Source organism: Hylobates moloch, unplaced genomic scaffold (assembly GCF_009828535.3).
Source record: "Hylobates moloch isolate HMO894 unplaced genomic scaffold, HMol_V3 SCAFFOLD_13, whole genome shotgun sequence".
In the NCBI taxonomy this organism is placed as follows: domain Eukaryota; kingdom Metazoa; phylum Chordata; class Mammalia; order Primates; family Hylobatidae; genus Hylobates; species Hylobates moloch.
In genome coordinates, this window is record NW_026652288.1 from 26,082,301 (window position 1) to 26,103,483 (window position 21,183).

At 44.0% G+C, this 21,183-nt stretch overlaps 1 protein-coding gene across 4 annotated transcripts in view; it reads left to right on the plus strand.

Annotated features, from left to right (window-relative positions):
* Nucleotides 1-282: 282 nt before the first annotated feature.
* Nucleotides 283-21,183, plus strand: part of DRC1 (dynein regulatory complex subunit 1) — a 54,681-nt gene continuing 33,780 nt past the window's right edge. For all 4 annotated transcript variants that reach the window (XM_032172464.1, XM_032172466.1, XM_058426913.1 and 1 more), the window contains exons 1-3: nucleotides 283-523; nucleotides 12,979-13,066; nucleotides 19,519-19,631. In XM_032172464.1, coding sequence (XP_032028355.1) covers nucleotides 369-523; nucleotides 12,979-13,066; nucleotides 19,519-19,631 — 356 coding nt within the window. In that variant the 5' untranslated portion in view covers nucleotides 283-368. The remainder of the gene's footprint in view (nucleotides 524-12,978; nucleotides 13,067-19,518; nucleotides 19,632-21,183) is intronic.

Sequence of the window (21,183 nt, forward strand, 5' to 3'; positions counted from 1 at the left end):
GGAATATTTGATGAATGAATGGAAGATGAATTAATCATCAGGGTCAGCAAGTGATGAACCACAGCTTGGTCCAGTTCTTTAGTCCTCTAGTCTCCTGGTGAGACTCCACAGCTCCGCTAATACGACCGGGCCTTCGTGGGGCTGACAACAGATCTGACATCCCACGGGCGGGAGAGGCGTCTGCCAGAGGCTGGGATGCTCGGCCCGAACGGCGGCTGGCGGCCGGCTGGGCCCAGGGAGCTGCGCGCGCAACCACTAGGGCTGTGGCTCCGGTGACCGCTCTCCCTGGCAACGGTTTGTTCCCAGCAACCAGCCTGAGGTGTGGAGGTGGTGCGGAGGGAGCCGCCTACGGACCAGGGACTCCTGCCATGAATCCGCCGGGGTCCCTAGAGGCCCTGGACCCGAACGTGGACGAGCACTTGTCCACCCAGATTCTCGCGCCCTCGGTCCACTCCGACAACCCTCAAGAGCGCATCCAGGCCCGGCGCCTGCGCATCGCGGCGCGCCTAGAAGCCCGGAGGCGGTGAGCGCGGGGGCGGGCAGGGCGGAATCTGCGCCGCAGGGGCCGGAGAAGGGCTGGTTTCCTGGTGAAATAGAAACATTTCTTCGGGAAGATTCAATCAGAGTATGGGAAAGTAAAACGCTGGGCCGGTGCCGTGGCGCGCGGCTGTCATCCCAGCACTTAGGGAGGCCGAGGCGGGCGGATCACTTGAGCCCAGGAGTTCGAGATGGTCAACGGTCAACCTGGGCAGCATAGAGAGACCCCATCTCTATAAAACATCAAAAAATTAATCGGGCGTGGTGGTGTGCGACTGTGGTCTGCACATGGCATCTTTTCCACTACCGACACCTCCGAACCATAAGGTCTGCTGGATCATGTGGCCCAAGTAGCCTGGCTGCTTACACTGTGGCCTGGGTCCTTTCCTGTTCCAGGCACCACTCAAAGCTGGCAGCTTTTTGTGTCAGCCTGAATAATATTCCTAAGTGCGGGATGTACTGTATCTAGGACCCAAAGTGGCCTAAGAGGCATTGAGTTTCCTTCTCTGTAGAGGATGCAAAATGCGGTAGATTTGTTTTTTACTTGATAGGCTATCCCAGCGTGCCACTGACCACTGGACCCCTACAAACTTGAATGACATGGCAGTCCCTGGGCCTTCATAGAGTTGATTGCCCACTGTCTGGAGCACACATGTCGTACCAAGCCCTGCAGTGTGTTTCCATCACTCGCTCATCCTGGCTGATGGCTGCAGGGCCATCAGTGGAATGCAGGGGCTGGCAAACCCTTTCAGTAAAGGGCCAAATAGTAAATATTTTAGGCTTTTCGGATCATATGGCCTCTTTCCTAGCTGCTCAACTGCCATTGTATTGCAAAAGCAGCCACACGCAAGACATAAACAAATGGGCATGACTGTGTTCCAATAAAGCTTTATTTATGGACACTGAAATCTGAATTTCATATACTGTTCATGTATCACAAAATAGCCTTCTTTTGATTAAAAATAATAATAAACTTTATTTTTTAGAGCAGTTTTTAGGATCACAGCAAAACTGGTCAAAAAGTACAGCATTCGCATATACTCCCTGCCCCCACACATGCACAGCTACTGTCAACATCCTGCACTGGAGGGCACATTTGTAACAATATATGAACCTTGGCGCATTGTTAGCACTTGAACTCCGTCGTTTACCTTAGGGTTTCTTTTTGGTGTTGTACATCCTATGGGTTTGGATAAATTTATAGTGACACAAGCGCACCAGTATAGTATTATACCAAATATTTTTACTGCCCTAAAAATCCCCTGTACTCTACTTATTCATCCTAGTCTTTTTTTTAACCATTTGTTTATTTATTAACCATTTAAAATTGTAAAAATCATTTAAAATTGTAAAAACCATTTAAAATTGTAAAAAATTGTAGCTCACGCCCGTAATCCCAGCACTTTGGGAAGCCAAGGCAGGAGGATCACCTGAGGTCAGGAGTTCAAGACCAGCCTGGCCAACATGGTGAAACCCTGTCTGTACTAAAAATACAAAAATTAGCCGGGTGTGGTGGCGGGCACCTGTAATCTCAGCTACTTGGGAGGCTGAGGCAGGGGAATTGTTCAAACCTGGGAGGCGGAGGTTGCAGTGAGCTGAGATAGTGCCACTGTACTCCAGCCTGGGTGAGGTGGAGGTTGCAGTGAGCTGAGATAGCCCCACTGTACTCCAGCCTGGGTGAGGTGGAGGTTGCAGTGAGCTGAGATAGCGCCATTGTACTCCAGCCTGGGTGACAAGTGCAAAACTCCGTCTCAATGGGCCAGGCCAGTGGTCATTGTAACCCAACTTTAATGGAGGCGGAGGGGCATCATGAGGTCACCATTTCAATCACCTGGCGAAAAAAAAAAAAAAAAAAAAAAAATTGTAAAAATCATTATTTGCCTGGAAGCCATACAAAAACAGGTGGTGGACTGGATCTGTCCCACAGGCCATAGTTTGCCAGTGCTGAAGTAACGGATCATTGTGATGTTCTCTGGGATATCCAGATGTCCCTGATATATTCAGAATATATTATGACAGAGATCAGGAGAATTACCATGGTCCTGTGAGTGTGACGGACTTGTGAGTATATATCATTGTCTGTTCCATGTAAATGTGAACTTCCTGATTGTTTTTCCTGATTGAGGTAGAAAAGCATGCATTTGGCCCAATCAGTAGCCACACATGCTGTGCCTGAGGCTGTACAAATTTGCTCTAGTGAAGCTTACCACACTTGCATAGATGCTGTGTTCAAGAGTGCTACCTGTGGAGCTTCCTGTAGTTGACAGTCACTTTCTAGGATCCAGTTTCTGCAGGTGCCAGACCCATGAATTAAAAGGAGATTCAATAGGGATCACCATTCCTGCATCGTTGAGATACATCAAGGTGGCACTAATCCCCACCAATGCCCCTGGGCGGCAATATTGTTTTTGGTGTACTGAGGTGCAGTTTCAGAGATGTCCTTTGGGCCTTCCCTGCCATGGTAGCTCTATTCATAGGCCAAGGAGTGGAGTTTTTCAAACTTCTAAGTATGTCAGTCCCAATTATACTTTTGGCTATTAGAGAGATGATGGCTGGCTGGGTCCACAGACCTGGTAGACCCTCTGTAAGTAGGACTTTGCCTCCCCTATGTCCTCACTCTAAGTGGGTGGGAGCATGCTTTGGGTCTCTGGGTATCAATGGTAACTCAGACCTTGTTCTAATCCTAAACATTTCTGGGTATCCTCTTTCCTTATTGTATAGCCCTACTGAGTAGATGACCCTAGGCCCCTTTGGGGAAGAATTGGGGGAATCATTACAGTATATATTTGCCATTGTGTTCCAGATCCTTCCTTGTGGGGACCCTGCTGCCTCTTCAGTCAATAGATTCTGGGTCTGAACACTGGCTTAGGTTCAGGAACTGGGCAAGGGAGCATGAATCTTTACCAGCGTGCACCCTTAGCCTATTTATCCTTTGCTGCTTTCTTTTTTTTTTTTTTTTTTTGAGACGGAGTCTCGCTCTGTCGCCCAGGCTGGAGTGCAGTGGCGCAATCTCGGCTCACTGCAAGCTCCGCCTCCCGGGTTCACGCCATTCTCCTGCCTCAGCCTCTCCGAGTAGCTGGGACTACAGGCGCCCGCCACCACGCCCGGCTAATTTTTTTTTTGTATTTTTAGTAGAGACCGGGTTTCGCCGTGGTCTCGATCTCCCGACCTCGTGATCCGCCCGCCTCGGCCTCCCAAAGTGCTGGGATTACAAGCGTGAGCCACCGCGCCCGGCCCTATCCTTTGCTCCTTTCTTTGGTGAGCACGTGTGAGTTGTATTCTTGTTGGCTGCCCTTTTGTTTTGCACCAAATGATGCTACATTTTGTAAGCCATCTTCAAAACTCTCTGTAGGTCAAGCCCTTGTCTGCTACTCTGACCTTGGCAGTTGTGCGGGGATTCTATGATAAACAAGGCGAATATAATCTCTGTTCTCAGGAAGCTTATTTCTAATGAGGGAGATGGGAAAAAATAAAGTGCAACTAAGCAAGTGAACAAATAACATAATTATACATTTTGAAAAGAGTCCTAATGGAAACAAGCAATGAGCAAATATGAAGAATGATAGATGTGGCACCTGAAGGTAGGTGGTCAGTGAGGGTGAGAAAGAGCTGTCTATCTAAAGAGTTGGACTGGGCATTCAATTATGTTAAGGAATTTGTTGGCTATGATGATGGTATGGTCGTCTTGTTTTTTTTTTAAAGGCTACATCTTTTTTTTTTTTGCAGAGTCTCACTCTGTCTACGCAGGCAGGAATGCAGTGGTGCAGTCTTGGTTTACTGCAGTCTCCACCTCCCAGGTTCAAGCGATTCTCCTGGCTCAGCCTCCCGAGTAGCTGGGATTACAGGCAGCTGCCACCACACCCAGCTATTTTTTTATTTTTAGGAGAGACAGGGTTTCACCATGTTGGCCAGGCTGGTCTCGAACTCCTGGCCTCAGGCAATCCACCTGCCTTGGCCTCCCAAAGTGCTGGGATTACAGGCGTGAGCCACCGCGCCCGGCCTCTATTCCTTATTAGTGGTTGGGGCCGTGCATTGTGCGTAAGTGAGCTGGGACCATTCTGTACCATTTCAATGTGCTCTCAAAACAAATGCATGCAGCTGAGTCTGTGTGAGCCTGGACGTTCCCTGAATTAACTTCTCTGTTAACTAAAGGAAAAGAGATTAAAATATGCTATATTGAAGCTTACGTACTTATTATTAATAACCAACAGTAATTGCAGCAACGGATCAGAACTTAGATTGACAAGAGCTTTTTCAGAAAGGAATATTTTATCACTGACATTGTTTCAAATTGCTGGCACATGTGATAATAAAAACCAGTTGTATTGTTTTTACATTATCTATAGGCAGTGCACCCCTCGGTTGCCTGTGATACCCACTGCTGTTGCTGCTTGGGCCTTCTTATGTCACGAGGTGTAATGCTAAGGTGAAAGTTAACAGAATCAAATGTCATATAAAGAATACAGCTGGGCGTGGTGGCTCACACCTATAATCTCAGCAGTTTGGGAGGCAGAGGTGGGTGGATCACTTGAGGCCAGGAGTTCGAGACCAGCCTGGCCAATATAGTGAAACCCCTGTCTCTACTAAAAAGACAAAAAATTAGCCTGGCGTGGTGGCACACTCCTGTAATCCCAGCTACTCAGGAGACTGAGGCACGAGAATTGCTTGAACACCGGGAGGTGGAGGTTACAGTGAGCCGAGATCGCGCCACTGTACTCCAGCCTGGATGACAGAGCGAGACTCCTCAAAAAAAAAAAAAAAAAAAAGAATAGGAATAATGTGCTAATGCCCCTGATACTCCCAATCTCTGGTGTCTTAGTTTAGGTTTGACATTTCTGGGAGATGTCACTTTCTTTTTTTTTTTTTTTTGAGACAGGGTCTCACCCTGTCACCCTGGTTGGAATGCAGTGGTGCGACCTTGGCTCACTGCAACTTCCACCTCCTAGACTCAAGTGATCCCCCCCACCCCAGCCTCCCGAGTAGCTGGGACCGCAGGTGCGCATCACCACCCCCGCTAAGTTTTTGCATTTTTGGTAGAGATGTGGTTTCACCATGTTGCCCAGACTGGTCTCGAACTCCAGAGCTCAAGTGATCCTGCCACCTTGGCTTGAAAAGTGCTGGGATTATAGGTGTGAGCCACCACACCCAGCCGGGAGATGTTATTTCTGGGTAAAGATGCGAGATGGAACACATACATCTACCTTAGATCTCTATCTAAACTCCATTAAAATGACATTTAAGGGGATTAAGTAAAAAAGACGCAAATCAGCAAAGTCAAGATGAGGAGGACTCAACAGCAATGAAATTGTGGAAGCTGGAAAGCACAAAATAGATGGTAAATGGGTTAGCAGATTCAAGAATATGGAAAAATAAGTTGATAGTGAAGAAAGCTGAGAACCCCCTTGATTTACTCTGCACTAAATCCCCAAAGACTAGGAGATTGATGGCATATCATATTCATCCGTGAGGATTTAAAAAGTCCTATGGCCCTTTCAGTGGAGTAACAGGACATCTGTGGCCGAGAGACCTCAAAGTTCTTAGCCCTTAGCTGTGACAGGAGACTGGACATGTCCACTTCCTGCTACCCCCATCCCTTTACTAATTATTATGAGGTCTTATCAAAGGCTGATCTGAAGACGACAAAAGGCCAGAAGACTCCTTGGCTTACTTCGTTCAACCGCCCGGCACCCTCCTCCTCGTGTTTATGGTTCCAACCCGACAACAATGCTGGACCACAAAGACCTCTTCCTGGACGACTGCCAACTTCAGGCCAGTTTGGACCGGTTCCCCGAGACTGCACAGATCCTGGACTTGTGCCCTAAGCATCACCTTTTTGCATTTATGACCTAATTGTAGTACATTTAAATGTTAAATCTCCACCCCAAAGTGAACATGAGTAGCATATTGTTGTATGATCCGTGCACATGTAAGCCTAATGCACGTGCGTAATGAGTTTTCTCCGTAAATATTCACAACCTTCTCCTATATCCCATAGAATATGCATTTCCTACCTCCCCACCTAGCAGAAATATCTGCCTTATTTTCTCACTTTCAAAGCCTGCTTCTCAGTCTCAGTTGAAAGCTTGCTTCCTGCCTGCAGGTTGTGTCCTTTAGAAATAAAGTTCTCTTTTGATTTTGTGGATTCTGACTCTTTTTCAGTTGACATCTGCAAGTGGAGGTGACAAAGGGAACCAAAATAAGGACAACCGATTGGAAAATTAATAGGTAGATGCCTAGAACCTTTCTCTCTCTTTACACAGAAGATTGGAGGTTTGGAGAAAGTCAAGAGGAGGATCTAGGGCTTGGGGGATGCTAGACAGAGGCGAGGCAAGGATACTTCATGGAAAATATGGGGATTCAGGGAAAATATGCACACTGGATGCCAGGACCTTCCAGCTCTCCTCTCACCAGTTCCTTGAATGCTGGCACTTTGGCCTTCATATTCCAGGCAGGAGGCTGGAGAAGTTTCTCTGTGGAATCCGACCAGCCCCAAAAGAAGGATTTAAAGACACTAATGTCGGTCTGGGCACAGTGGCTCATGCCTGTAATCCAGCACTTTGGGAGGCCGAGAGGGGTGGATAACCTGAGGTCTGGAGTTTGAGACCAGCCTGGCCAAGATGGTAAAACCCTGTCTCTACTAAAAATATGAAAATTAGCAGTGTGGTCGTGCATGCCTGTAATCCCAGCTACTTGGGAGGCTGAGGCACAAGAATTGCTTGAACCTGGGAGGCGGAGGTTGCAGTGAGCCGAGATCGTGCCACTGCACTCTAGCCTGGGCGACAGAGGGAGACTGTCTCAAAAATATAAAATAAAATAAAATAAAATAATAAAATAAAAATAAAATAAAATAAATAAAAACACTAACAAAGCAGCCTGATTAAATCAGCCCACACTGACATGCACAGTTGTTAAGGCACATCCTTGTACTCACAGCTCCCATCAGCTTTAAAAAAAATTTATTTTTATTATTAATTTATTTATTTAGTTTTTAAGCAACAGAGTCTCACTCCATTGCCCAGGCTGGAGTGCAGTGGTTTGATCATAGCTTACTACAACCTTGAATCCTGGGCGCAAGCAATCCTTCTGCCTCAGCCTCCTGAGTGTCTGGCACTACAGGTGCAGGCCACTGTGCCCGGCTAATTTTTTTTTTTTTTTTTTTTTAGAGATGGGGTCTTGCTATGTTGCCCAGGCTAGTCTTAAACTCCTGGGTCAAGTAGTCCTCCTGCCTTGGCCTCCCATAGTGCTGGGATTATAGGCATGAGCCACTGTGCCCAGCCCCATCAGCTTGTTTTTAATGTTTAAATTTTTATTTGTCACACTATTAAAATTTATTTTTTCTGCTTTATCCTGACACCATATTACAAGCTTCCAAATGGCTAGGGACTTAGATTGAAACGATACTAATTTGTCCTTATTTTCTCTAAATTCTTGGATTCTGTATAGTCAGGTGTGTTTATGTATACATAACCAAAACAAACCATCCTTTATGTAGTTTTTTTTTTTTTTTTAAGGCAGCTCTTTCTTTAACAACAACTAGGTAGCTACTGTGAAGATGGTGACATGTAAAACTGGTAGTATTAGTATCCTTTTCCCAAGTTGTCATGGAAGTTACATTATACTTGTAACTTTAGGTCTTTGGTACATCTCAGACAAGATAGGCAAGAATTTGGAGAATATTTTGAAAATAAGAGCAATAGACACATTCAGCAACCACTAGAATAATGGAATCCAAAGTTTTAAAATTACATGATATAAGTGAAAACGCCTTTAAAAGCTACCTCCTAAGAGTTGTTTTATCATTAGCTTGATTTTTTCCACATAAAACAGCGTTTATTTATTTTTAACCAATGTTTTAATTTTTTCATAGGCTTTTTAGTTCTTATCATGGGTCAGTAACCGAGGATTTCTATGCATCTGAGGAAAGTCTTTAACATAAACGGTAGATATGAAAATTAACGAAGAGAAAAAAGCACCTTAGAGGACATTAAGACTGTGGGGAGAAAAAAACAATAATACCACAAAAAGATGATCATTCAGATCCTCAGAGATAGTTTTGAAGTCTTTGGGGGAAAAAGAGGGAAAAAAAAGATCCTCAAAGAGAAAAGAGATGATATGGCAACCATGAAACAAGAATAGAATGCTACTAAAAGGAGTGTTCAGAGAAAAAAAAATAGAACTCTTAGAAATAAAAAATATTATAGAAATAGAAAACATTAGAAGGGTTGGAAAATAAAGATGATTAAATCTCCTAGAAAATAGAGCACAAAGAAAAAAGGTAGAGACTTATAGAGAAAATATCATTATTATTATTTTTTTTTTGATACAGAGTTTCACTCTTGTTGCCCAGGCTGGAGTGCAATGGCGTGATCTCGGCTCACTGCAACCTCTGCCTCCTGGATTCAAGCGATTCTCCTGCCTCAGCCTCCCAAGTAGCTGGGATTACAGACGCCTGCCACCACGCCCGGCTAATTTTTGTATTTTTAGTAGAGACAGGGTTTCACCATGTTGGTCAGGCTGGTCTCAAACTCTTTACCTCAGGTGATCCACCTGCCTTGGCCTCCCAAAGTGCTGGGATTACAGGCGTGAGCCACTGCACCCAGCCAGAGAAAAATATTTTTTTAAAATTAGAAGATATTATCACTTTTCTAGATCCAGAAATAATGGAGCAGGGAGCACATTATCATGGAAAGAATTCAAGAACATGTCTCAGACCTGAAGATCATGAGGTTCCTGATTGAAATGTCTAGCACAATGGATGAAAATAGACCCACCCTAAGGCACACCATTGAGAAAGTTCAGAACACTGAGAATAAAGAGAAAGGGGCTATGAGCTTCCAGAGTGAAACAAAACAAAACAAAACAAAACAAAACAAAACAAAACAAAATATGGTCACATGTAAAAAACAAAAACATTGTCACATACAAAGAAAGGCGTAAAGACAGAATGACTTCAGGTTTCTCAGCAACACTGGAAGGAAACAGTGAAGGAAAGTTATTTCCAACCTAGAACTCTAAACCCAGGTAGACAATCAACCAAGTTCCAATTTTTTTAAATCCTGAGAATTGGTCAGGAAGTAGAGTATTCAAGATGGCAGCTCCCATTTAGACCACAAACATGGGGCGGTGGTGAGGAAGCAGAGGACTCAGCCCCCAGTCCTCTTCCCAAAAGAGGACTCCCCAGGAGGGAGGGAGCTCAAATCTGAATGGACGGAAGTCTGAAGCAGTTCCTTTGGAGAATATACTAGTTCTACATTGCTGAACAACAGAAATACAGTATCAGCCACATATGTCATTTCAAGTTTTCACCATGTTGGCCAGGCTGGTCTCAAACTCTTTTTTTTTACCACATTGAAAGTGGTAAAAACAGAACAGGTGAAATTAATAATTTATTTAACCCAATATATAAAAGTATTATTTTAATGTGCAATCAGTATAAATCATACTGACGAGATATATTGCAAATTTTTTGTTCAAAGTCTTCAAAATCTATCTAGAGTGTATTTTACACTCATAGCGCATTTCAGTTTGCACCAGGCACATTTCGAGTGCTTTATAGCCACATGTGGTTATTGGCTACCATAATGGACAGTACAGTGCTAAGCAGTAAAAAATGATGCATAAAAGGCAGTGGCAAGATTTAAGTTAAAAGTAGTTAATAAGAATTTATAGCATATCTGCAGCCTGGCCAACATGGTGAAACCTCGTCTTTACTAGAAATACAAAAGTTAACCCGGTGCGGTAGTGCGTGTTTGTAGTCCCAGCTACTTGGGAGACTGAGTCAGCAGAATTGCTTGAACCTGGGCTGCGAGGTTTCAGTGAGCCGAGATGGCTCCACGGCACTGCAGCCTGGGGACAGAGCAAGACTCTGTCTTAAAAACACACACACACACACACACACACACACGCATACACACACACACACATATATATATAGAGAGAGAGAGAGAGCATATCTGGGCTGCATAGTTTTTTTTTGTTTGTTTCTGAAGCACTGATCTTTGATCCAGAAAGGACTTGGAAGGGATTATTTAAATACAGTTGGTCATTAATTGGTGGTCAAAGTAGAAAGTCAAGGGAATTTTTTGAGTGGTGATGGGAACATGATAAGCCTGGCAATAGCTGAAGACCTGAGTAAAATGGAACAATTAGTTTATTTGGTAAGAAAACAAAGAGCATGTTCAATAAGAATAGGGAAGTCAATGAAACGACAAGAAAAAAACAAGGGGTTTTGGTTAGATTGGGAGTGGAGGATGGTAACTCAATTCTGTATCTCCAAAATAGTGTTACACTAGGTAGGATTGTCCTGGACTTTGAACAAAGGGAGTAGAGATGGAAGTCAGAGTTAGAAAAAGTCAAGAAAGAATGAGATAAAGAGATCTGCTAGGCTGAGGCAGGAAAATTGCCGGAACCCAGGAGGCGGAGGTTGCCGTGCGCCGAGATCGCGCTATTGCACTCCAGCCCGGACAACAAGAGCGAAACTCCGTCTCAAAAAACGAAACGAAACAAAACAAAAAAACAAACCTGCTGTGTCATGTCGAGGTTTCATTTTTCCTAAGGCAGTACTGGTAGCCCTTATGGCCACTGTGTGCCAGAGGAGAGAGCAGGGTCTCGATGATGTAAGTGGTGTGGCGGTTGGTGAGGTCACTCCTCCAGGCCTCCTCTGAAGAAGTCCATAATCTGGAAACTTATCTCGCCACCGCCCCTTTAGTCTCATTTTCTGATTCACACACACAGACAAGCACACACACATGCACTATTTAGAAAATTCATGCAATACAAAAATGTAGAAAATAGAACTTCTCAGTAATTTAATTCCTGTTCTTTAAGTAATTGCTGTTATCCGTTTGTCATATATACTTCCAGAAAATGTCCTGCGCACATATAAGCCTTTTTTTTTTTTTTGAGACGGAATCTTGCTCTGTCGCCCAGGCTGCAGTGCACTGGCGCGATCTCGGCTCACTGCAAGCTCCGCCTCCTGGGTTCACGCCATTCTCCTGCCTCAGCCTCCCGAGTAGCTGGGACTACAGGCGCCCGCCACCACTCCCGGCTAATTTTTTGTATTTTTAGTAGAGACGGGGTTTCGCCCTGTTAGCCAGGATGGTCTCGATCTCCTGACCTCGTGATGTGCTCGCCTCGGCCTCCCAAAGTGCTGTGATTACAGGCGTGAGCCACAGCGCCCAGCCAAGCCTGTTTTAAAAAGAAAATTTGTATTATAGTCTACATATTGTTCTAAAACTGGCTCCCTTTACTTAACTGCTGTGGACATCTTTCCCTGCTGCTAGGTATTACATCATTCTTTTTGTAGGCTACAAAGTATTTTTGAAATATTGTTTCCTCTTAATTAGTCAGCTATTAATATGTATGTAGAATGTTTCCATGGTCTTACGAGTATTGTCAGTGCTACAATCATCTTTCTTGTGCATATTTATTTATGTACTTATAAAGGCTTTCTGTAAAAAATTCCTAAAGATAGGACTGTTGGGTCAGAGGGAAGGCACATTTAAGCTTTTGACAAATCTTGCCAAATAGCCTTTTAGACGCGTTGTTATACTTTACATCCCCACCCATGGAGTGTGGAAAGCTGGGCTCCCACCTGATACTGTCAACCCTTAAAATCTTTTTTAGTCTGATAACAGAGTAATGACAGCTCACAGGGTTTTGGTTTCTCTGATTGTATGTGAAGCTGACCATATTTTCAAATGCCTATTTGCCATTTCTATTTCTTTGGGAAACTGCCTGTTCATATCCTCTGCCAGTTTTTCTCTTTGGTATTTTGTCTTTTGTTTATTGATTTGAAGGAGCCCTTCCTATTTTACGGATAGTAAAATTTTGTCAAATATCTTTTATCAGTTTATCCCTTGACTTTCAAGGATAAAATTTCTAAATTTTAGAAAGTAAAATCTTTTAATCTTTTTATTTTCTGACTTTGGTCTTATTCAAAGATGGGTTTTCTATGCTAAGATTATATAGATATTCTCCTGTATTTACTTCTAGTGTTTTTATGATTGTAGTTTTTTTTAATATTTAAGTTTTTTAAATGATAGAGATAGTGTCTCTCTATGTTGCCCAGGCTGGTCTCAAACTCCTGATTTAAAGCAGTCCTCCTGCCTTGGCCTCCCAAAGTGCTGGGATTACAGGTGTGAGCCACTGCACCTGGCCAATATTTAAATTTTAATCCATATGGAGTATATATTTATGAAGTACAATGGAACCATTATTATTATTATTATTATTATTATTATTGTTTTACATAAATAGAGATGGGGGTCTTGCTATGTTGGCCATGCTGATCTTGAACTCCTGGCCTTCAGCAATCCTCCTGTCTTGGTCTCCCAAAGTGTTGGGATTACAGGCATGAGCCACTGTGCCAGGCCAAAACCTTTAAATATAGAATTTAAGTACTAGAAATAACTTCATTTTCTCTGCTTTTTTCCATCACAGGGAAGCACTTGAAGAATATTTAGATGGGAAGAAGGAGAGTGAGGAGGATCAAAGCAAGAGCTACAAACAGAAAGAAGAAAGCCGATTGGTATGAACTGGTTGGCAGATGGGCTCTGGAAGACCAGTGAGCTGGGTGTGTGACATCATGGTTTTCACATTTAGACTGGAAGAAATCATGTGGTCCATGTTGCTGTCTCTAGGCAGAACTGAATAGAATGTTTCCCATTTGAGAGCTCTCTAGGAGTGAGCTTTCAGATGACAGTTTCTTATATTTACGCTGTCTCTGCTCATGCACTTTTAATGGTATTCATTCTTCATAGGATAAAGTCCAGATGTTTTACCCTGGGCACTCAAGGCCTTTGATAGTCTGTTCCCATCTTCACTTTCCAAACATATCTCCTGTTTGTTACCTAATTTGGGCCTTCCACTTTGGTGAGGCGGATCCACTCACTCCCCTCCAGTGGGGTTTTGTTCATTTCTGCCCTGTGCCTTTGATCATCTGGAATGCCAGGCCCCCTCTATTCTCTTCTTCTTCTCTCCTCTCATCTGGCCAGTTTCCCGTTTTCAACAACCCTCTCAAGACCCAAATCCTCCTTGGATTCTTCCTCAGCCCAGCCTGAGCTCCCTTTCTCCACACATTGAATACTTCCTGTCTGTGCTATTCTTTTCATTTTAGATAGTTTTCTGCTGCATATGATTTTTCAGATGTGCGTGCCTGCAGTGCCCCAGTGAAACTGTATGTACTGTGAGAATGAGAGCCTCTTTTTGTAGCTGTGGGGTAGTGCATAGCTTGTACTCAGTAGACACAAAAAAGAAAATCATTGATTACCCTCCATGGCAATGAAACAGCTCCTGGGATCCTGAGGGATAAACAGTGGCTCAAAACAGCAGACCAGAACTGGCAAAATGCTGCATTTAATCAATGCTAAGTGAAAGGCAAAAATGATGATAACCGTGTGAACTCAGATATGGAGAGGAGCTCACCAAGCTGGCCTGGTCAGGGAAAGTTCGATGGAGAAAGTGAGATTTGAGTTGTCTTAGAAATATACGTGGGACTTTTAATAGCAGAGGAGAGATCATTTCTGGTGAGAAAAAATATTCACGTTGCTGAATATGATTATAGAGCATAGAGGTATAGACAGATCACTGAATATTTCGTACTGTATTAGGGATAAGATATTTTACTGTGGAAAAGATATTGGACTGATGTGGGTTTTTGTTCCTGATCTTTTACCTACTGCAGAGTAGATGATTCATGTCACTTTTTTGTACTTTGTTCTCTTCATTTAAAAGTCAGTGATCTCAGCTGGGCGAGGTGGCTCACGTCTGTAATCCCAGGACTTTGGGAGGCCGAGGCGGGTGGATCACCTGAGGTCAGGAGTTCAAGACCAGCCTGGCCAACATGGTGAAACCTCATCTCTACTAAAAATACAGAAGTTGGCTGGGCCTGGTGGCACACGCCTGGGGTCCCCCCTACTTAGGAGGCTGAGGCAGGAGGATTCCTTGAACCCGCGAGGTGGAGGTTGCAGTGATCTGAGATCAGGCCACTGCACTGTAGCCTGGGCGACAGAGGGAGACTCTTTCTCTTTCAAAAAAAAAAAAAAAAAAAAAAAAAGTCAGTGATCTCTGAGCATTTCTGTGTAGGACAAAAGGATATTAGATTTTTTTAAAATGCTGATATACAGTTCTTCCCGAGCACTCCTTAATTAGGTTTAAAACCGAAGAGATAATATTGTTTTCATTAGCAGGTTTTGAAGGTTCATTTCACTTAGGACTTAAGTAGTGAAGAGCCTTGGCATCAAGGAGAAATGTACACAAAAGATGCTCCCTTCCTCAAGATTAAGGTATTGATTATCAGTTCTGACCTAAGATCTGGGCAGGCTTGGCCCCACCCTTGACCCTGCAGTTTATCATTTTTTTTTTTTTTTTTTGAGACGGAGTCTTGCTCTGTCGCCAGGCTGGAGTGCAGTGGTGCAATCTCTGCTCACTGCAACCTCTGCCTCCTGGGTTCAAGCTGTTCTCCTGCCTCAGCCTCCTGAGCAGCTGGGACTACAGGCGTGCACCACCATGTCCATCTAATTTTTGTATTTTTAGTAGAGACGGGGGTTTCACCATGTTGGCCAGGATGGTCTCAATCTCTTGACCCAGTGATCCGCCTGCCTCAGCCTCCCAAAGTGCTGGGATTACAGGCATGAGCCACCGTGCCCGGCCTTAGCATGTTTTTAGTGGGCATTATTTTTGTGTCCTGTTTAACCTTTGTCTATTTCATATTTATGAAGATAGTCTTCTATGGTTTCTTCTAGAAGCTTTATAATTCTATCATTTACATTTTGGCCTATGACCTATCTGGAATTGATTTCTGTCTGTCGTGTAAGGGTAGGGTTCCAGGTTCATTGTTTTCTATGTAGATTTTTAGTTGACCCAGCACCATTTACTGAAAAAAATCATCCTTTCCCCACTGCATTGTTGTGCACCTTTGTTGTGAATCAGGTGACCATGTATGTGTGAGTTCGTTTCTACATTCTCCATTCTCTTTTTTGGTATCTATACGTCTGTCTGTATTAATTCATTCTCACATTGTTATAAAGAAATACTTGAGACTGGATAATTTATAAGGAGGTTTAATTGGCTCATGGTTCTGCAGGCTGTACAAGAAGCATAGTGACTTCTGCTTCTGAGGAGGCCTCAGGAAACTTCCAATCATGGCAGAAGGCAAAGGGGAAGCAGGCATCTCACATGGCAGGAGCAGGAGTGAGAGAGAGAGTGCAGGGAGGTGCCACACACTTTACAACCACCAGATCTCGCGAGAACTCACTCGCTATCATGAGAACACCACCAAGAGGATGGTGCTAAACTATGAGGAATCCACCCCCATGATCCAGTCATTTCCCACCAGGCTCCACCTCCAACTCTGGGGATTAAAATTCAACATAAGATTTGGGCAGGGACAAAAGATGCAAACTATGTCCAAACTATATCACCAGCTTTGTGCCAATTCCACAGTTTTAGTTACTGTGGCTTTATGACAGTTCTTGATGTCTGGTAGGGTAAGTTCTCTAACTGTGTTCTTCCAGATTGTCTTGGCTATTCTTTTTTTTTTTTTTTTTCTTCCAAAACAGTCTCGTTCTGTCACCAGGATGGGGTGCAGTGGCACAATCTTGGCTCACTGCAACCGCTGCCTCCCGGGTTCAAGTCATTCTCATGCCTCAACCTTCTGAGTAGCTGAGATTACAGGCATGTGCCACCATACCTGGCTAATTTTTGTATTCTTACTGGAGACGGGATTTCACCACGTTGGCCAGGTTGGTCTCCAACTCTTGGCCTCAGGTAATCCTCCTTCCTCAGCTTCCCAAAGTGCTGGGATTACAGGCATGAGCCACTGCGCCCAGCCTTGTCTTGGCTATTCTTGACCCTTTGTATTTCCATATACATTTTAGAATCAGCTTGTCAATTTCTACCAAAAAACCTGCTGGAATTTCAATTGATTGAATAGAATTTATAATCCATGGAAGGTATTCTTTAATTTGGCTCAGCAATGTTTTGTACTTTTTGTTCAGATTATAATGGTTCATGGTGGTATATAAATGTACAGTTGATTTTAATATATTGACCTGGTATCCAGTGACCTTGCCAAATTCACTTGTTAATTCTAATAGTTACCTGTAGCTTCTTTTGGATATTTTTTTACATCTATAATCATATCGTCTGAAAATAATGAGTTTTATTTCTTCCTGTCTAGTTTTATATCTTCTATTTTTTTTCTTCCCTTATTGCATTAGTTGGATGCTCCAGTTCATTAAATAGAAGTGGTGACGATGGGGATCCGGGTTCTGCTCTGAATTTCCTGCAGATACACCCCCTCAAGTAGACTTGTCCTATGTCCCTTCAAACCCCCATTGTCCCCTGTGGATCACTGAGTCCCATGGGAACCAAAATTCCCCGTCCAAATGACTTAGAGCCCACCTTCAACCTGTACGTGCCTCTTCCCAGAGTCTGTCCTGCTCAGGGCAGATGAGGCCAATGTTATGCAACCCCTGGGCCTGATGGATGGTCACAGGGTATAGATGGAGCTTGGATGTGCAGTTGGGGAAATCCACATGCCTGCAGGACAGAGCTGGGGGTGGGCTGGGAGCTGTGGCCAGAGGCAGGCTCTTCCTTAGCCACCCAGTTATGAGTAGAACTCTGAGGTGTGTCTGAATTCAAACTAGGACTTTTAAATTGTTATAAAGATATTGAGATAGGAGGATATATATGTATCTATCTATCTATCTATCTATCTATCTATCTATCTATCTATCTATATTCTCCTGCCTCAGCCTCCCAAGTAGCTGGAACTACAGGCGTGCACCACCATGCCTGGCTAAGTTTTTTATTTTTAGTAAAGACGGGGTATCACCATGTTGTTCAGGCTGGTCTTGAACTCCTGGCCTCAGGTGATCCGCCCATGTTGGCCTCCCAGAGTGCTGGGATTACAGGTGTGAGCCAACATGCCCGGCCGAATGTTTTATTTAACAATTTTTACATGATACTATAATTTAAAAATATTTAGACATATGGTATGTGGACCTCCATTTAAACTCTTCCCCTGGATCTCATAAAGGTGAGGGGCATGTCTGTTGGTCTGTTGGTGACTGTGACATTTGGATTTTTAATTTTACTTTGAGTCTTAAATACTTGATTCAGAAATTTCTGGAACTCCAGTGATTGGTTAGCACATGGTACTTATACAGAAGTGTCTGATGTTCACATTGAGTAGAAACTAGAAAATTACCCCAAACTGCAGGAAAGCCATTACTTCCTTATACACGTAAAACCATTTGGTACAAGTGATAAAACTGCAGGCATTAACAAAAAATCTAGAGTGCTCTGGATATCTGGGTTAAAGCTCTGTTCTGTATTCAATGAAACTACATTTCAAATTTTTCATATAATAGTGAGATCAAGCGAAGTCTCTGGTCATTTCTGTGACTCCTTGGTATAGAAGTTTTATAGGTTCCTAGTTTAAAAATTATTTGAGAGTTGGAGAGTTTATAAGTTCCAAAAAGACTTGGAAAAACTTAGGCATAACCTAAGGATACATGAACTTTTTGTTGAGAGGATTTATCATCTTGAATAACATCACAACAAGGCTAGGAGTGAAGATACTGGAGATGGAATTTACGAAGAGGGATTTAGAAGGATGGCACCAATTACAAAATCCCTGAGCCCATTAAGGAGAGAGCAGTGCAGCCAGCTACAATCTTTTCCTGCATTAGAATCCATGTAACAAGACTCCACATATCATTAGCTGCAGCAAGGCAGAAGCTTGTTTCTCTGTCTCAACAGTTCCGAGTATAAGTAGTCCAGGGCTCACATGGATGGGGTCTGCTTGATGATGGGACCTCAGCTCCCTCTGCCATTGCTTGAGTTGCCTTCATCTGCTCATCACCTTTTACTTGAGCCCCACATGCCAGCCTGGGAGAAGGGGCAGAAGTGGGGCAGCAGAGGGTACACCTTTTCCCTTAAAGGCACAATTCAGAAGTGGCACATATCACTTCTCATGTGTCATTGATCAGATAGTATTCTAGGTGCAAGGGAGGCCGGGAAAGGTACCTATTTTGGGAAGCCACATCCCAGCAAAAATTTGAGTGTTCTGTTACTAAAAGAAGAGGGAGAAATGGACATGGGAGGACAACTGTCATTATCTGCCTCACCTCCCCAACTGAGGTTCTTCGAAAGGCTCCCGGCAGTGTCAGTCACTTGGAGATCTGCTGGGAAAAGGGCTGAGATGAATGTACAATACCTGCTGGTGTAAAAGTTGGCTGATGCCTCCTCTACAGTGAATAAATAAAGTACATTGAGAACTGCAAAGTGCTTTATTTTTTATTTTTTATTTTGCCCAGGATTGGACAAAAACTTCCCACAGTAGGATACTAATGATGCCCTTCTAGCCAAACGCAGTGGCTTCTCCCCAGGCCTCATCCTATTATGACTGGATACTGGACTTTTCTTTCTCTTTTTCTTTCTTCTTCTTCTTCTTCTTTTTTTTTTCTGAGATAGGGTCTCACTTTGTCGCTCAGGCTGGAGTATAGTGGCGTGACCTTGGCTCACTGTAACCTCTGCCTGCCAGGTTCAAATGATTCTCCTGCCTCAGCCTGACGAGTAGCTGGGATTACAGGCACCCGCCACCATGCCTGGCTAATTTTTGAATTTTTAGTAGAGACAGGGTTTCACCATGTTGGCCAAGCTGGTCTCGAACTCCTGACCTCAAATGATCCACCCACCTTGGCCTCCCAAAGTGCTGGGATTACAGGCATGAGCCACTGTGCCTGGCCAAGAACTGCAGAGTGCTTTTAAATTGTGAGCTGTAAAATCACATCACAAATGTCCTGATAGAAAAGGGTTGCTACACAGAGGCTACTCTTAAAAGTCTTAAGGTAGTTGCTGCTTCCTGCTTGAATGGATAGAAGAGCTGCGGACAGTTGTGCAAAAATGTTTCTGACTTTATACATTATTTACAAAGTGTTCTAGCTTTGTAAATTCTTATCTCTCTCTTTTCAGAAATTGGCTAAACTTCTGCTCTGTGGCACGGAGTTGGTGACAAATATCCAGGTGGCTATAGATATCAGAGAGAGTCACAGGAGAGTCGAAGAAGAGGAGATAAAGCGTCAGAGGTAAGGACTGTGCTACTCTGCACCTGGTGGACATGAAGGTAATCTCCATGGGTCCCGCAGTTCTCCTGAATCGTTGGAGGGTGACTTTGTCCACCTTACACAATTCCCTTCCTGTCCTTATAACTTCTCCCTACCTCCCTCCTCTTCTCTCTCTCTCTTTTTTTTTTTTTGGTGACGGAGTTTCACTCTTATTGCCCAGGCTGGAGTGCAATGACGTGATCTCGGCTCACCGCAACCTCCACCTCCCAGGTTCAAGCGATTCTCCTGGGATTACAGGCATACGCCACCATGCCAGGCTAATTTTGTATTTTTAGTACAGACAGGGTTTCACCATGTTGGCCAGGCTGGTCTCGAACTACTGACCTCAGGTGATCACCTGCCTTGGCCTCCCAAAGAGTTGGAATTACAGGCATGAGCCACCGCGCCCGGCTATCTCTTCTCTTTTCCTTCCTCCCTTCCTCAAGCACTACATTGTTGATATGTGCCAAGCCGTGTGTATACAAAGGAGTGAAACACGGCCTCTGTTTGTGGTATTCACAGTCTAGTCAAGAGACACATGGAAACATCCATAATTCGTGGTAAAATAGATAATGTGTAAAGGGTTGTAGTAACACACACGAGGAGGCCTTTAATTCTATCTGCAGAGATTACAGAAAACTTCCCAGGCAAGGTGTCATTGAGTTGGGCTGTGAGGGATGAATAGGAATTTGAGGAGTTGAAGAGTAGGCATTTTAGGCAGAGGGAACATTTGAGCAGAGGTGTGAGATCACATGATATGCTTGGGAATGGCATGATAGTGAAGGATGTATGCGGGTAGTGGAAGAAAAGAGAAGAGGCTAAGAAGGTCAACTGGGCAGTCCTGGGTTTCAATTGGTGAGAATGACCAGACCCATGAGTGCCTCGGTGTTATGTGTAAAGGTGGCAGCATTATTAAAGAATATTAAGGGCTCCATGCCTAGAAGGACGGAGGGTCACAGGGATAACAGGAACTTGCGTCAAGTCCTCAGCTCCAGTCCTCAGGAGGCAGGCTGCCCTGCACGCCCATGTCCCATGTCTCAGGCTGTCCAGCAGGGAGGCATAAGAGGCTTAGAAGAATTAAACTTCTTTGGTTTGTACACAGAAGTAGACTGATAGCAGGTCCTCATTTAAGCTTTGGCTTGTTCTTCAATTAATTTCTTAAACAATTAGAAGAACAACCACTTGGCCAGGCACGGGGTGGCCCATGCATGTAATCCCAGCACTTTGGGAGGCTGAGGCAGGTGGATCACTTGAGGTCAGGAGTTCGAGACCAGCTTGGCCAACATGGTGAACCTCCATCTCTACTAAGAACACAAAAAATTAACTGGATGTGGTGGCGTGTGCACACCTGTAGTCCCAGTACTCAGGAGGCTGAGGCGGGAGGATCACTTGAGCCTAGGAGGCGGATGTTGTAGTGAGCCAAGAGTGTGCCACTGGACTCCAGCCTAGGCAATGGGAGTGAAACCCTGTCTTTTAAAAAAAAGAAAGAAAGAAAAAAAAAGCAACCACTTGACCATTTTGGCTCATCATATAC